General features: G+C 48.6%; 4 protein-coding genes across 4 annotated transcripts; all 4 read left to right on the top strand.

The window, feature by feature from the left end:
• Positions 1-2,773: 2,773 nt before the first annotated feature.
• Positions 2,774-6,516, top strand: PG994_000214 (uncharacterized protein; the record flags this gene model as incomplete). The annotated part of the gene is made up of 2 exons (XM_066851623.1): positions 2,774-5,702; positions 5,768-6,516. 2 exons carry the CDS (start codon positions 2,774-2,776, stop codon positions 6,514-6,516), a joined length of 3,678 nt encoding a protein of 1,225 aa, XP_066722255.1.
• Positions 6,517-6,879: 363 nt separating this feature from the next.
• Positions 6,880-7,681, top strand: PG994_000213 (uncharacterized protein; the record flags this gene model as incomplete). The annotated part of the gene is made up of 2 exons (XM_066851622.1): positions 6,880-7,480; positions 7,545-7,681. The coding sequence occupies 2 exons, from the start codon at positions 6,880-6,882 to the stop codon at positions 7,679-7,681; spliced, it is 738 nt and encodes a 245-aa protein (XP_066722254.1).
• A 2,244-nt stretch (positions 7,682-9,925) lies between these two features.
• Positions 9,926-10,862, top strand: PG994_000212 (uncharacterized protein; the record flags this gene model as incomplete). The annotated part of the gene is made up of 2 exons (XM_066851621.1): positions 9,926-10,223; positions 10,279-10,862. The coding sequence occupies 2 exons, from the start codon at positions 9,926-9,928 to the stop codon at positions 10,860-10,862; spliced, it is 882 nt and encodes a 293-aa protein (XP_066722253.1).
• Positions 10,863-13,672: 2,810 nt separating this feature from the next.
• On the top strand, positions 13,673-15,899 carry PG994_000211 (uncharacterized protein; the record flags this gene model as incomplete). The annotated part of the gene is made up of 5 exons (XM_066851620.1): positions 13,673-13,719; positions 13,788-14,301; positions 14,352-14,722; positions 14,787-14,866; positions 14,983-15,899. 5 exons carry the CDS (start codon positions 13,673-13,675, stop codon positions 15,897-15,899), a joined length of 1,929 nt encoding a protein of 642 aa, XP_066722252.1.
• Between the last annotated feature and the right edge of the window lie 1,878 nt (positions 15,900-17,777).

The following is a 17,777-nucleotide window of genomic DNA, read 5'->3' as shown; positions in this document are numbered from 1 at the left end:
GATGTGGTGGAGGGGTTTCCGGAATGTCTTTTCCGGTTTTTATCTCTGCTGGCGGTTGCCTTTTTCTGATGCGATATTCAGGAAGTCTCGGTATCCCATGACGGATTTCCTCAACCCCACACCCTTTACGGTATCAATGATGAATGAATCTAGGTAGAATGACAGAATGACAGACCTATCAGACTGAAACTTGGCATCACAGACGTCCAATCTTCGACCATAGACAGAAATTGTAACATTGCTGTAACACCCCCACTTCCTCTCTTGACGATTTCGCCCACTGGTTTCGCGCCAGACGTTCCGGGCTTGGCACTATAGGGGTGGAACAACTGTTTGTCAGCTATTGTCAGTTTGCTATGACTTCAAATTCGCCCGGTTTTCATAGCAAACGCTCGGCTAGATCACTGCATGGCTCCTCAAGCTCCGGTGATCTGAGACAATCGCTTGGTCCATCTGGACCCCTATTCTTCTTTTCGCCTTCCAACCCCGAATTTCAGTCCTAAGTGTGACTCGAAGACCCTGCGATCCAAGAGCATATCTGGTGCGACAAGAAGATTCTTGAAGCCCCGAGCTACAGCTAGCTGCAGCTGTGTTTGACATGCATGGGCGGTAACACATAAGGGTCCTTCGTACTACAAGGGTCCAAGGACCCTCGCTGTCGTGCCCCGTTGCTTAGTCTAAAATCAAGATATGACGGTTCATGAAGAGGCTCGCAGGAGCTTCCCGGAGCTTCTTGTCGAGAGTACGTAATTGTCACCATAGCCCTGAGCCTAGGGTCATGGACGAAAGCATTGCATGCATTGCCGAGAGCTTGCGATCGAATTTGAGCCTCGGTACATTCTCTCGGCCAGCGCGCAGTTCTAGGGTGTTCGGCATGAAGAGGTCTTGTAAGTACTAGCCCAGAAGAACTTCCGATAGGTGTATTTTCCGCAGCCCCCCTGGATCTTTGAAGTTACTCAAAATTCTTCCGCATCCGGACATACCCCGTTCTTCACGTGGATCTCACTTCCAAGGGTCCAGAGTGTAGGTTTCACACCCCATAAAGGAAAGAAGCGCACCGAGAGGGAGAGAATTAAGACCCATCTCTAAGACCTCCTGGGGATGTTATGGTCTTCCCCGTTCGCAAGTGTCCTTATTCATCCAGGCGGTGATTTGTGCCCATGCGCTTGTCTTCGTAGACGGCCTCAAGAAGAGTTCGTTTCGAAAGCAGCACAAAAGGGCCCATATCCTTGGCTTAGAGTAAGATGTCATCTTTTCATGGGCTCAACTTGACAGTCGCTTCCAGATCCCCGCATTCAAGCCGGATTTGTGTACCAGCCTCCGTGGTACATCCCTTGGTAGACACCTTTGAGAAGGTTTTCCTGGCAAGGCGCTGTATAACATCGCTCGCCGCGTCGGAGTTTGCGGTAGTGACGAAAGCTGCGTTACGTATGCTTGGGCCTTCCATATTGGCATATCGCACATACTTGTGCTGATATGGGGTCGATCCAGCTCAATTGTTAGGTAGCTAGGTATGATAGTGGTCCATATGTCTCCTTTTCGATGTGACCTCGGAGGACGATCCTCCTGTTTGCACGAAGAGCCCAAGAGGCAACGGCCTCGTCCACATTAATAGTACTAGCAGCACAAGGCCACTGTAAGCCCTTTCACGTATACTTGGGCATTCGATTTCCGGTTGCACTTCTGATCGCCGGGAACAGTTAACGATGCGATGACCTGCGATGACATAGCTGGCGATAGACTAGTGGTACCATTTAGTTCTTGAAGGCTAAAGATTTACAAGATAATTGGGAGTATCGAGTCTTCGGAGTAGTGCGTGATCGCCCTCGCGATAGACGTGAGAGTGAATCGGCCAGTAGAAGGCATGGTTGCTATCATATTTGGTCTTTCACTGGCAAATAAGGAGAGGAAAGGGGGAGGAGTGTAACTGAAAATCAAGAATGCCACAAGTATGATACAAGTCGGTAGAGAAAAGATATTGCTATACGTGTTTCCGACATCCATGGGTCTGGCGATGTTTTGTTTGGCAATAAATTCAAGGAAGCACAAAATCTCAGGGCAGGAAGCTGCAGTGGAGACCTCGGCTGCCCTGAGTATCTCCCTTTCCTCGCCAAATTCTGCCCACCAATTGAAATAGCTGCACGCAGTCGAATGACTTCAATTAGTTGGGCGCGGCTTACCGAGAGTGTAGGGTGTAAATTTGTCTGTGAGATATATCGTGATGGAAGATCGACATGGTTATGCCTGGTAACCAGGTAGATTTGTGACTCATGCCGGCAAGCCAGGCATAGCCTCAGGTTAGGAGGTACTTGGCATGGTTTTTCGACCTTTTCAATTATGATTCATTCTGAGCACAGCCCTGAATTCCAGGGGTTCTTTGGACTACAACGGCTCAAATCCACTAATAGAAGGTTACGGAGCTATGCCGCGCCCAATGAGCATTATGGGAACTCCGCCCACTGGTGACTGGCCCGAACGTGTACCCCACCTTGGCTGTTACAGAGCAAACCTTCGGCCTAGTTTGCCCAAGCATACGTGCTACGAGTCCAGTCTGAAGAGGATGAGTACGTAGGATAGTATCGTGAATATAATCAATGGATATACATGTGTTCAATTCTTCGAATTTTTGAGATGGCACCCTCTTGGTTTCCATCTTTGCAGCAATTGTCCATTCATTCCAAGCCTGACTCGCATATCGTTGTATAGAGTCTATCTCCGCACCAGACTAGTATAAGCACAACAAACGAAGCACCGAATTTATAGATAAAGAAGAATGGCGGCTACAGGGGCAACACCAGGATCGACCGCCATCTCGGTAGGGTCCCACGATACAGCATTATGTATAATCCCACCGCATCAATTTTGGCCGTCTCTGGACAGGTTACGATCCCTATACGATAAGGCATATGAACGCTGGCCGCCGCACCTCAACCTCGCCTACCCCTTTGTCAAACCAGACTCTCTGCCTCAGGCAGCGGCCCAGATAGCCGACCGACTAAGGTCTCGCAGGACTGGGCCGGACAGCGGACCTCTTCCCATCAGTCTTGATGTGGCTGATGTTTTTGTACACCGGCATGACAACACCATCTTCATCCATGACAGCCACAAGGACCACACCGGAAGGTTGAGCGATGTCCGGGCAGCTATACTCGATGCTTTAGGTCAAACTCCGACAGCATACCGAATGCATCTGACCATCGGCCAGAGTGAGGATGTCAATTCCAACTTGCACAAGTTCTTGCTGCAGAAGGCGAACTTACTCCCGGCCATGGAGTGGGAAGCTGGAGAGATTTGCATATTAGTCCGAGAAAGGACGCAGAGGGACGGTCACACATTAAGCGAGATGAAGCTCTGGGGAGCAATCAGTCTTAATGACTTTTCAGTCACTCGATGCTCTGAAATGAGCTCTTTCTACCACGACCGAAAAGCCGTGGGCTCTGACGTGATCAGTGACGAAGCGGCGGCAGAGAGCGTGAGCCAAACTCCATTTGTGTTTTCGGCAACAGCACAGAAGTGGGAGCCTTATCGGTCCCCCGCTCCGACAAATGAGGGTACTCCGCCGCCGAGTTACCTAAGAGTCTCCAGCTATAACGTTTTGGCCGAATTCGAGTTTCCCCCTTCGCAGTGCAGGTATCCTATCCTCATCAGGAGCATCTTGGACAGAGCCGCATTGTCAGATATCCTGGTGCTACAGGAGGTCACGGATGAATTTCTCTCTTACCTACTCAAGGACAGCGGCGTCAGAGAAAACTACCCATTCACGACATGTGGTCCGCCGGATCAAGTCGACGTTGATCCTCTCCCTAGTCATCTCAACGTCGTTGTTCTCAGCAGGTGGGCTTTCAAGTGGGACTGGGTATCCTTTAAACGCAAGCATAAGGGGTCGGTAGTCCTGCAGTTGCGGGATATTGGACGGACAGAGTGCGATACATTCCTTCCCCTGGTTTTGGCCACAGTCCACCTCACATGTGGAATGACAGATGGCTCTGTTGCTGCCAAGAAAGGGGAGCTCCAGGCTGTTTTAAAGTACTTGTCACAAGAGTACCCTCACAGCCCATGGATTCTAGCAGGCGATTTCAACGTCACAACGAGCAAATTCACCATTGATGCCGCCCTGAAAAGGAAGGCAATATCGCCCCAGACATCGGAGTATCTGTCACAGATGGAAGCCGCGTTGACAGAATCTGGACTCTCCGATGCTTGGACTGAAGCACGCCTTGACAATCTGGATAAGAGCATAGGAAGACAGCCCAATGATTCGCAGGATGTATTTGAGGGCGAAACTGGTGCCACTTTCGACCCTACTGTGAACGAACTGGCTTCCGAGATCGTTGGCAGTGGGTTCAACAACCGGCCTCAGAGATACGATAGGATTTTGTTCAAAGACAACGGTATTTTCTCGATTGCCGGATTCAACATGTTCGGCCAGGAGCAAGGGGACCTAGACCTTGGGACGGAAGTCGAAGCCCGTAAATCATATGGGAGCGACCACTGGGGAATCAGATGCATTCTGAAGATGAACCCAACAGAGAAAAGCAATACACCTGGAGACACAGCTAAGCTTGTTGTCCCCGTGGAACTCAAAACTGCACCGGCAGGCCTCGCCAACGTCGATGATCTAAAGGAGGTCCTCGAGAACCGCCATGTAGTACCTTCTGAAGACGATGCCTCCAAGCGAAAACTAGCTCTCGAACTCCTTCGATCAATCTTGCTGGATGATGGTAGCGAAGAGTCTGCTACACAAAGCCGTAGCAAGTTTTCTCTGGTGTTGGTTCCCGTTGGGTCCTACGGGCTGGATGTATGGACTGCGTTGTCGGATATTGACTGTCTCTGCATCGGTTCAATCAGCTCGAAGACTTTCTTCGCTCTTGCCACACAGAGGTTAAGGAGAGCCTCCTCAAACGATGCGAGGGTTCTAAGGCGGGTCAATGCAAACAGCGGGACAATGCTGGAACTGGAAGTCAAGGGAGTCAGAATGGACTTGCAGTACTGCCCTTCAACTTGGGTTGCCGAGTCTTGGCCTCAAGCCATTAGACTTCAACCCAACGATCCGGTCTTTTCAATGTCTATGCAGACCCTCGCTAAGCTGAAGCCTGTGAGGGATCTTTACTACCTCCGACAAACGATTCCGGATCTTGCCGCCTTCAGAACGGCACATTACGTCGTTAAGACATGGGCCAAACAGCGAGGCATCTATGCGGGCAAGTTCGGCTACCTGAATGGTATCCAGATATCAGTCTTGTTATCGCGGGTCTGCAAGCTGTTGTCCCGCGATGGCGGCTCGACCTCTGTACCGACGATTCTGACCACCTTCTTCAGCCACTACGCCAACTTCGACTGGACCACACAGATGGTGTTTGACCCGTTCTTCCATAAGAGCTTACGGTATGTGAGAACCGCCCGCGAACCTATGGCGATACTCGGGTTCCACCCCCCAAGTCTCAACACAGCACTTGCGGCATCGACACCATCGGTCAGAACAATCGCCGAAGAGTTCCGTAAGGCCAATGAGATCCTAAGCAGTGACGGCGCCACATGGTTGGGCTTTCTTGGAGACCACGAGCGCGTGGATGGTGCTTTGGACTTTTTGAAAACATATAAAAGCTACGTGAAGATTGATGTCCAGTTTTGGGGTATTTCCCTTGCCAAGGGAAGCCAATATGTGGGATGGCTCGAATCGAGATGTGTGATGCTTCTAGTTGGTGAGTGAGAACTATCTGGAACTGTTCGAGGTGTTTGTGCTGACCGTCCCCTTCCTTTTTATCAGATCTGAGCAGACGCATACCAAACATCCATGCCAGGATGTGGCCGGCACGTTTTGTCAGCACCGAATCATCTGATGAAGAGACAGATTATCAAGGCTGCTACTTGATTGGTCTTGACCAGCTAGAGTCGTCGGATGGAGCAGCAAAGATGTCCAAGGAAGACCTCAAGATTGCTCTCGGGGGTCTACAGACCGCTTTGCAAAACTTTGAGGGGCGAATACGTGGCGACGAGAGCTTCTTCGATGCCAAGACATCTTGGATGAGTGCGTCCGTGGTCAAGCAGTCCGAGTTGGGCACGCTCAAGTTGGATCAGCGCGAATGGGGTGAGTACACTATCGGGGACGACGAGTCTGACGAGGAAGATGAAGAAGAGGAGGATCTCGATGACGAAGATGAACACGCAGAAGAGGAGAGACCCAAGTCGAAGTCTAAGAAGACTGCCGCCGGAGATATTGGACCGCCGAGACCTGCTTACGAAGGCAAGTTCCGGTCGTCGGCTGATGTCATCAGTCGGCTTCGCTGGGACCCCAGCCTGGACAGCAGTGACTTCATCGTGGGCTACGAGGACAGGTTCTTGGGGGCCAAGGAGCGGGCTCTGGACTTGTGGAAGTCGGAGCAGACGGACGAGGAGTTTATCCCCCAACATCGTGTCTTATACTTCAAGCGCAAGAGCGATGGCGTAGTGGTCTGGGATCGTAAGGCCAGAAGAGATATGCTCTTTGGGAGCGGTGTGAAGGACAGCGATGCCTAGATATGCGCTCTAAACCGGAGTGTCTCATAGTAAAACGTTTCTAATTGAAAAGCATATGTTCCCCAGGTATTACGGATGTTTCTCGTTGATAGGTATGTCTACTTTACGTAACTGACGGCATTGAAGCTATGTATGTTTCTTATCTGGCGTATATCTTGTTAGTCTCCTGAATACAATTTGGCAGGCACACCCAGGCCCGCGCAAACAGCCCATCCACTGCTCCTTCCCTCGTTTGTAAACCAGAATCCCTTCCAAAGCGGGTTCCCCTTGTTGTTTCCTTGGTCTCCTATCACGACTCCCATTCACCTGATCTCTGATCATAAGAGCTCGGCGTCTTCGCTATATTCAAACAGCTCTGCAAACATGGCACCCATCAAGTTTGCATGCGGCACATGCAGCCGATGGTTTGGCTCCTGCGGAGCGCGTAAGCAGCATATGAAAGCACCTTCACATACAGCATCCAGGTTCGATTGCGACACCTGCGACCGCTCATTCCCAGCCCGCCAACAGGTCGAGGACCACATGGACTCCACAGACCACTGGTGTGATGATTATGATGACGAAGAGTCAAAAAGCAACGATATTTATGACGATGACTTCTGTATGTGCGGCACTTGCTCGCTCTGGTTTGGCTCCTTCGAATCGCGTGACCAGCACTTCGATGCGCTGAACCACGCCGCACCCGAGTTCGAGTGCAACACATGCGAACTCTTCTATGCAACACGACGAGAGGTTGATGACCACATGAACATCGAGAACCACTGGACCTACTCTGACGATGGCGTTACGGAGGAGTATCCATGCCGCTTGTCTTCGTGCTCTAGCATCTCAACAAGCGAGGAAGATCGCAACAAACACGAAGCCAAGGAGCACGCCTGGAATGGATCGGAGTACCAGTGCCATTTGTGTCACAAGAAGTTCGGCAAATTCGATTCACTGAACGATCATCTCGGATCGACTGTTCGTAAGCCTCTTATTTACATCAATATTGAAGTTACAATGCTGACATGTTTTTTACTTGGTGATAGACCAGCAAGCTCTGCATCACTGCCCCAATCGAACCTGCCGCAAAGGCTTCACTACCCTGTCCGCTGTCATGCTTCACCTGGAAAGTGAGTCGTGCGGCTTCAGTCGATTCGCGAATGTTCAACGGGCCGCAACATAGACCTTGAGTGGCGACCGACTGATCCGCTTCCCTTGAGAAGTACTCACAGTTGCAATGGTGATCCCGCAACATAGAACAAGGTTGGCTGTGTGGGCCTTGGAAGACCTGAAGGCTGGATTAGCAACAGCCACTTGGTAACGGTGTCTGGGGGCTGCTAACTCGCTCACAAGCGCGCCCTATTCCTGAGCAGGCTGAACTGTGTCCGAGTTTACCTACTTCTCTGAAAACTCAATCGCTCACGTTTCAGGCTAGGGAAATCTTCGTAAAGCCATCGTGCAAGTGGTAGATACTTAGGTAGAATTAGTTGCGCAATGTGCACGGGTTGTGTGTCACCAAACCACCATGATTCCCGCCGGATACGGGCTTTGAAGCGAATGTGATGGTTGCGCCAGAGGTAGCAGCTAACACATTCATCATCGTGTATCGTATCACCCGTCATCTAGGTTATCATCTACATTGAATGATTGCAAGATTGGGGGCGGGTGGTGGATCTGGAGGCCATCTGCGGCGCAGGCTTACTGTCTACTACGCTGGCAGCAGACATACAGCCTTCTGTTGGAAACCGACGGATAGCCACAGTCTGTATACATGCATCATCAGATGTGTTGTACCGGCCGGCCAAACCTCGTCTGCCCGCGTGGTGAACCAATGGATGCAATATGACGTGGTGACTTTCCTTCCCAACGTCTGGCATTGATCGTGCGAGAGGTAACATATGCAGCCCACACAATAGCAGTGATAGGGTGGTAGGCGAGGAAAGATAAACCCCTTGGGTAAATTTAGCACCAATGCTATGCCACTGAATCCTCTGACGATGTCTCGCCGTTTGACCAGGTTCTGAAACGCCAAGGAAACAGGGGTATGTTCTCCCAACGAATCAGACAACGAATTGCAACCTGTTCCTGGCGACTGATCCCTCCAGGTTAGCATCTGTACTTTTAGGCCTTGTACAGATGACCAGACGATTGAAGGTTGCTTGATGTTGCATTTTCAGCGCTTAACCTTAAGGTCATTCTGCCGCCTGCCTCTATTTTCAACGGCCCCCGCTTCCTCCTATGTAATTGATATTTTTTGGCATGGTGATATTGGTCTCCTTCCTCCTGGTTCTGGCTAACAGCTACCTTGGCGCCACCGTAGGTTTGATGAGAGAACATGGGCATTTCACTCGCCAATTCTTGGTGTTTTCTAGCCAAAGCCTTCAATGGCTAGTTGAACTCTGTCCACCTATGCTTGTCTACATGCAACCAGATATTGCTAGCTCGACGAAGAAAGCGTCCATATGTTCTTTTTCTCCGTGATGCAGGGACAAGCGCAAATGGGAGGTGGTCGTATCCAGTACATACACACAAAAGCGTATAATAGCTTGGCCGAGGCAGGCTTGTATTCGACGACATGCGCTGCCCCCAACCCGGAGGATCACACATAAACGGGAAGGATTGATGACAGGTACACAGATCCATTCTGCCAGACCTCCAAGGCACAATCTAATCAAACGAGAAATTGAACGCTGGACAGAGGAAGAAGGCACTTGACTCTATGCCGCCTTGGATTGATTGTCTGCGGTCTGCGTTCCGTCCCTCCCATGTTTCGATCCCACTTTGGATGTACACTCAGTCGGATGCCGTTTGTTATTCTGCCTAGTTCAAACAAACCACAACCACCTCCAGACCAATCAATCCATGTAGGTACGCAGGTGGGAAAGGGATGCGCTGAGCTACGCTTTCTTTGTTTAATCTAGTAGAGACAGTTGAAAGATGGGATCCCTGGACGGACAGCACGACTTAGATAATTCCTGGATCTGGGGTTATAGTGGACAGAAAATAAGCAGGCCCCACCTCGAGCACCTACAAGTGGAAGGCGACAGGGAGGGACCATCAATAGGAGCCGCCGTAGGAGCTTCTGGTAGGAGGGGCTTCTGGAGGGGACCATTGCACCACTCCCGTGCCATCGCCTACCGCTCACTTATATCACCAAACTCTCCGCCCGACCTACACAGTCTGTGCCTTTTTGGACCTTTTCTCTCTTTCTGTTTCGCCCTTTGCGTCGCGATTGTTGGCATTTGTTTATCAGCCGTGTGGTACCCTCTGTTCTCCTAAGACCATCCGTTCGCTTCAACCACCAGTCATTCTTTACATAAGACCTACGATCTACTCACTTTCTTTGCATCTCCTACTACCTTCGACCTAGACAGAAGAAGAACAGACTCAGGCCCTTCTCGGTTCATCACATATCGACTTCGACAATATGCTTCTCAACGCGCTGTCCCCTCTTGCCTTCTTGGCCCTGGCCGGTCATGCCATTGCTGAGCCTGCACCTCAGCCCTACCAAATGAATGTTGGCAAGATGTCTGTCAAAGACATCTTCGGTCTACAGCGCCGCGACGACGGTGAATACCAACCCACCGAGACCCTGTGTGGCTCTGGAACCACCTGCGCCGAGGCTTGCGGCCAGGGCTTCGAGCAGTGCGGCTCCCAGGACGATCAGGTCCACTGCTTCAACCCCACAGTCGGCCAGAAGTGCTGTCAGGGAGGAACAAACGGCAGTAAGTTGGGAGCTCATCCCATATGTGGTATCCACACAAGCTAACGATGCTTTAGACGCATGTGACGATGGCTACTATTGTGCCAATGATGGGAAGGGCGCTACCTGGTGCTGTAAGGATGGCGATGAGGCTTGCGGAGGCAAGATTCCCGCGTCCTTGATCTCGTCGACCTCGGTCGCTACCGCGACTACAAGCTCTCCGAGCGCTTCGCCAACCACAAGCTCCCCGAGCGCTTCGCCAACCACCAGCTCCGTAAACCCCGCAGCCGTAACTTCGTCCAGCTCTTCATACAGCTCTACCAGCTCTTCGTCCAGCTCGACTGTCAGCTCCACGAGCCCGTCGAGCAATCTCGTTGTCGCTGAAACTACTACTTCCTTCGCCGCTGCGATCACGAGCCAACCGGTGGCAGCTAACTGTACCACTTACACCACCGAATTCGTGGTTCCCATCTCTGCACATAGCACACATGACACGAATTCGGTAACGTCTGCCAGTAAGAGTTACGTCTCACCTACACTGTCATCAGCTTCTTCCAACGCCACCAACTCCCCTCCCCCGGTCACCGCGTCCAGCAACGACCAGCGCCCCGTGATCGCCTTCGTTCTCGGTGCTGCGGCTTTGGTGGCTCTGGCTCTCTAAATTTTCCCAGCGACCTGTTGAAGGAGCATTGTACCTTGTAGAGAAAACCTACAACAAGACGTGATACGATGAGATGAGCTATGAAGAGAAAGAAGACGAGGTTCGATATCCGTTCTCAAGTACCCTTCGCCAGCAAATCAAATAGTGGAGAAAAACTCACAAGATTGTCGCTTTTCTGTTTCTGTACTGGTTGAGGTGTTGCTTGCCAGTGCCCGCCCACCTTTTGCATCCTGTTTAAGATACCTTCGATACCTTCTTGTTGTGCTGGAACACGGAGAAAATGTTTTCCCCCCAGCGGGCCTTGATGGCGTGCAGTCTGGGCATCTGCTTGTTGGCATATGGCGTTTGAAAAAACGAGGGGTCTTCACTCCTACAAGAGCCTATTCATATCACCGGGGCTAGTTCGAGTGACTTCCGCGCAGTGTACTAATTACTTCCTTTCTGCATCAGTGCATGTTGATGACGAACAGGGGACGTCGACGGGCTTCACTTCTCTGTATATATCTTCATTGAAGGGCGATGAGACTGCTCAAGTTAGTGGGCTATCATAATACATCTCATCTGGTACTACGTACTCTGAATTGGCGACTCCTATGAGTGAAGGTCTAGAAACCCGCCATATTGCTGCGAGGTTGACAAAGTGCCGTACCCCAACATCCACTTGTTTCTCTCCCTCTCTCCGGCCACATTTGTGAGGACCAGACGATCCACCTGGGCTCTGATCATGAGACGAGGACCCGCCACCATAGGATATATAGATGAATTGCAGTTCGCCTTCTCACGTTCACCGCTCTGACGACATTTCGAAGCCTATCTGTGGCAACACGGAAAGGCCAAAAGCGACAGTGATAGACTGGTTTCTACTGCAGGCGCAAGGCCTTGGAAATAAAATGGCTTGCGTAAGATTCGCCTTTGGTGTAAGGGGGGTTCAAGGAAACTGCCCTAGCATCTATGATCCATCTCCCCGGCAACTCGCAAGAGTCGCCGTTACAAGGTCCATCCGATCCGTATGGCCAGATAAATCCCAGTATCGTCATATCTGCCTGAGGTCTGGCAGCAAACTTGGCCAATATCTTACACGTAGTCAGGCCAGGTGGGGAGGAGGTTGGTATAGAGCTTCTAGTTCAGCAACACAGGACTCGATCGATGACAGTTTGTATGTTGAGGTATGCAGGCAGATATCATAGAAGTGTCGAGTGGTTTCTGGACGAACCGCTGATGGAGTAACTTGTATTACATTATCCACTCAGCGCAAGGTTAGGTGCATCGGTGATGCCGCTTCGCTTGGTTCGGTGACATGATACTGCACATTCGGATGTATTCGTTTTCTTCTGACAAAGCATCCTAAAAGAAAAGGGCTGAGTCGGAGTGAGGTCGGATTAATGTATGCAGATCATCAGGTAGAGGCTGAAACAGGGCTGGCTTGCTGACAAAGAAGTATGCCCACGTAATAAGCGCGCAGTGTTTCTTGGCGGGTCAATAATCACCCCCTTTCCTTTTACTACCTAGTTTACCAAGCACTACATGGTATTCCTCGGGGTTTGGTGATCTACAGATCCATGCCCCTGCTCGTCTGTTTATAACGTTACAGCGAGTAAATATGTATGCATACTAACTTGGCCGAATGACAAGCAATGGAATTGATGGATGCATGGAGGGTGACGGCCAAGCCGGGGAAGCCGTTGCTTCAATCCCCGACGGCGATGTCGGGGTGGTCAGAACACGCTCAATTCGGAGGGGATAGCCGGCGACGAACAGCGACACCTCGAGTCTTGTGCAGATGCCGATAGGGTACCGGATCTCCGACGTAAAGGTACGCCCGAGAGGCGGCGATGCCGCATCAGTGGGTTTAGACTAATGCATGGTCGTCCATCTAGCCGGGAGTGAGTCACCTGCCTTATGCACTCCAACCCCAAATCAGAGCAGACCCCTGGGTGCAGATGTGTGCTTAATCCCCATTGGATTTCGTTTTAGGGCGGCTTATATTTGAAGGACGCACCCAGGCAGTACGGCGAGTGACTCAAGAGGAAAGACTTTCGATTGTGTAACGCACGAGACCGGAAAAATTTTATGCTTGGGCTTCTTTTCCAGAACAGGCCATTCGTGCCGATTTTGGCATTTGACATTATACTTACCTACTTGCGTACGTGCGCATCTCTCTCTCTCTCTCTCTCTCTGACTCCGAATTGCTGACCGATCCGAACCAACCGTTATTTCCGCCGTGCGTCTCTGCCACCTCCGGACAGAGCGACTACATCGTCAGCCTCAGCGACATGCCCACACTGGCAGCAACCTAGCTTTCCAAATGCATAGTATCCACGTACTGGCATTTGTAATACATCATGCCCGTGGGATGTTACCGGCCAAATCTTACCCCTATCCATTGTATATGGGTTCCCTAGAGGCAAGAATTCTTGTATCAGGTTCTTCGCCACGGAGGACGATACGATGGCAGGTTACAGTCACTTGGCAAATAGACATAGCGACTCATATTTATCTAGTCTTGTCGTGTCGTGGAGCTATAGAAGCTTCAGGAGCACTGCTATGTCATCACAACTTCCATGAAGGACCATATACAGTAGCCACCTGTCTTTGGGGATATCAACTTCCTCAAGTATAACTTGTTAGCACTATTCCCGTACAAATACCATCGGATCCCGGATATGTTACTCGGTGACAGTTGATATTGTAACCAGTCTACCTACAGTATCTCTAAGATTGCTGACGCTATCAGGCACCATCGCCTATACCCGCGCCAAATGCCGAACTACTGTAGCTTTTAGATCCAGTCCAGCCAAGACCCAGTTTCAATGAATTATACGCGAAAGAGAGCCTTGCTGGCTTGTGACTTCTGCCGGTACGCAAGACAAAATTATGACAGCGTGGAAGGTTTCTGATGCGAGGCATTCTGATAGATATAGGAAGAGAAAATGCGATGGTGAACGCCCTTGCTCTACATGTAGAGATTCTAATGCCGACTGTGTCTACAAGGAGCTTCCGGCTGATAGGTAAACTTGTTCTCGCCAAGCTTGAGAAGACTCGCGATAACAATTGTACCCTATCTAGGATCGAAGACGCTAGCCCTACGGCTGTGGTGGGCCGTCTCTCCAGAATAGAAGCTCTCCTGGAACAGCAAAGTCAACAACTACAGCAGCTGTCAACTCACTCAAGTCCGACCTTCTCCCCAGCACAACGATCCGCTTCCTTTTCTCTGCTTTATCAGAATACTTCAAGTTACCCCGAACCTCCTCGCCCATCGGGAGATGACCCCCAAGACACCCATCAGTTCCTCATCCCTACGGGCATTAATCTAACGAGTAGGCTCTTCTCGGCCCCTGGCGTTCGAGAGCAGCTTGGAGGGTATCAGCGGAACTTCTTCTTCACCATCGAACAGAACCACGCCCTTCCGAGTGCTATCGACCCAGTGAACGCCGGCCATGTGAGCTGGCCGGCCCTTTCTGAACATACCGCGAACGATCTTGCTAGTAGTTACTTCCTTCATGTACACCCACACCAACCTCTCTTTTGTCCAGACGTATTCGGTGTTTGGCAGAGAAATGTTTTCAAAACGTGCCTGGTTATGATATCGAGGCAGCTATCTGTCTTTGCGTGTATGCCCTGGGAACTATCACGGTTTACGCCTCCAGAGAGGAAGAAGACGAGAGCTCACTGGGTCTTCAATTTTTCAAACCGGCTCTCCAAATCATTCTACACATCTACACATGGTCTTTCCAGCCCGACCTGACGATATTGCAAGCCCTATTACTGGCATCAACATACTTTGGATATCTGGGCCGGCCTCTACATCGCGGGAGAATGGCATGCTTCGCTGCACGAATGTTTCTCGATCGCCTCGATATGTAAGCATACACATACCCGTACAGCAACCATGTTTGATTCTTGATTGTTTGCTGACGTGCCGAGTGAAGGCATCACCAAACCCCCGCTGCAGAGCGTGATGATGTCGAGCTCCGAATATTTTGGCTTTGTTTCCTCATTGACTGGTTAGTTCCTGGCGAAGATTTTCTTCGTTTCTTTGAGTGTTCCTACAATGTATATATATCAAACATGTAAAGTATAACCACCTAATTCTTTACATGCATCCGTAGTAACCAAGCAGCGGAGCTGGATGTCGTTAGGAGTGGCATCGAGCCATTGGGAGACAAGATGTCTCTCCCGCACAGTATGCATCAGGATATGAGCGACACCAACGACACCATAAGCTTCGTCGCCGAGATTGCCCTGAGGCGAATCCTTAACCGCATCCTCAGCTCCCTCTACAGTACCGAAGGGGCGGCCAATAGCCTGCACTTGGACCCTCCCGTTGCTTCGCCTCCTCGTCAATTCTCCTCTGACACTGCATCACCCGTCTGGCAACAACAAGGGCTCAGCCTCCAGAAACTGCTGGCCTTGAGCTCTGAGCTCAATCGCCAGTTGGAACAGTGGTACGACTCCATACCCGACGGTCTGAGGCCCCCCAAGGGGATTGATCCAATCGAAACAGACAGGTGTCGCACCCTCCGGGTCCGCTATTACGAAGCCCGGCACCTCATCCACCGCCCCTTCGTCATGCAGGCTGCCAGTCAGCACCAACACCAGCAGCAGCAGCAGCAGCAGCAGCAGAGCTTCCATCCGAACGAACCGTCTTCATCAGCCTCAGCAGCAGCGACAACGACCGCCACGGACATGCCGCTGCCCCAAGTGGTGGTCGACGAATGCGAGGTCTGCATCGAGTCGTGCGTCGCCTACCTGTACAACGCCGTCGAGCGGCTCGAGCGGCGCTCCGCCCACCTGTGGTCCCTCGCGCAGCACGCCCTGGACTGCGTGCTCGTGCTGGTCATGGCCGAGAGCTGCCCGCTGCTGCGCCCGCTCGTGCCCCCCGTACAGCCGCTGCGTGACGCCCTGGTCGCGAGACTCAAGAGGTGGGCGCGTAGCGGTTCCAGCTTCGAGGCGGACGTGGCGATCTTGGAGAGCTTGCGGTTTCGGGGTGACGATGCTGCTGCCAGGGACAGTAGATGGATTGAGAGGAGCAGATGATGGACAGATAACGTACTCATCTATATGGCTCAGCGTCAAAGAAGATAAAAGGGGCTAGATCAATAACGTTGTTGAATAAGTAGGTGTAGGATAGGAGGGGGGAAGGACCGAGAGACGTAAACGAGCCATACATGTCTCTGCCTTCGGGCTTACCAGATGGGAAATATGTTATTATTAGATAACGTACCCCACAAGCGAATTGAACACTTTCGCCACATTTCGTCTAAGTAACCTTCATACTTTATTTCCATCATAACACATCATAGTTAGTACTTAGGAAGAGAAGTAAATGCTTCTAGCTCTTTAAGCGCTTTAAAATAACCTAGAATTAAGTATTTAAAAAGTAGTTAAAATGTATAAAGTTTTTTATATAACCTTTTATAATTAACGGCTTAATTATTTTATAAAATATAAAATCTTTATAAATTTTTAAAAGCTTATTAATTTTAAAAAGTAATTAATTATTTAATATATTAATTAAATTAAACTTATAATCGTTTTTTTTAAATAAATAATATTAAAAATATCACGAATTAATTATTTAATAATATAATTTATTACTAAGTTAATTATATTATTAAGTCGGCCACTTTTTATTTATTTATATAATTAAACTTTAATACGTAATATCTTTATAATTATAATATTAATTTAATTAAAAAAAGATCGTATTATTTTAATAATTTAAGCGATACGAGAAAGTTTAAATCGAATTAATTAAAAAGCTATTATAAAAGTATATAACGTTTCTCGAGCTATTTTAAACAACCGACTTTATAATATTAAACCTCGACGCGAGATTCGATATTTATAATATAAATTTAATTTAATTAAAAAAGAGGTATTTCGTAATTATATAATTAATTTAAATATTTAAAAAATATTTTCAATATTAATATTATAAAAAATATAATTAAGTTTTTTTTAAAATTAAGCGGCGGCGACCGCGTTAATAAGTATTAAGTTAAACGCTTTATTAATCGTAACTTAAACTTTAAGACTTAAATAAACCGTTAATACGATTATTAAAAGATTTTTATAAAAGTATAAGTGTTATTTTTAACTAGTTTACGTTAATTATAAACATTAAAACTAAATATAATATTATAAATAAAAATATATAAAATTTTAATAAAACTAGTTTTATAATAAGTATAATTAAGTTAATATTTATCGTAATACGCGTCGATTATTATAAAAAACGAAATTAGTTTAGCTTAATAATTAAGAATAATTTATGAAAGTGTATCGATCCCTAGGTATTAGTAGTATACAGGTGTGATAAAATAAAGCTAACGCTTATCCCGTATGTATTCTCTACGGGAATATGGGATATTATAAGGAAACTAGAAAGAGAGGGGCCCGGGAGCTATAAGACGTACAGATACTTCCTTTATCCTATTATAATTATCCCCCCTTTATTTAACAGTCCCTGCTATATCTCTAGCGTAAGATCTTTAAGTAATAGAAACAAATATGTTCCGTAATTTTCGCGAAGTGCCCTAGTAAGGGGTAGTAAGGGTATAGGGTAAGTAAAAGTAAGGGGATCGCGTATTATATTATTAACACGCTAACGAATATTTTTAAGTAAATATATAAATAATCGCGATAAGCCCCTCGTAATTTTAAAATAGGGTTATTTTAAGATTTAATTAATTCCTTCCGCTTCGATTAATAATAATCCGTCGTTTTATACCACGATTTCGTTATTTATTTATACGTTTTTAAATAGAAATTATCGCGAATATCCTTTCTTATATTATAATAGCCGCCGCTTTCTAGCATACCTAGCTGCTTAATAGTTATAACGGCGGCAACTTATTTATCGCGCCCGATTTATCCTATTATCCTTACGTTTCGTTATAAGCTTCCGCTTAT

This window comes from Apiospora phragmitis (assembly GCF_038363925.1).
Source record: "Apiospora phragmitis strain CBS 135458 chromosome Unknown utg000001l:1.0-2902119.0:1.0-2906034.0, whole genome shotgun sequence".
NCBI lineage: Eukaryota > Fungi > Ascomycota > Sordariomycetes > Amphisphaeriales > Apiosporaceae > Apiospora > Apiospora phragmitis.
The sequence above is the reverse complement of the archived record's forward strand: the minus strand, read 5'-3'. Positions and strand labels throughout refer to the sequence as shown.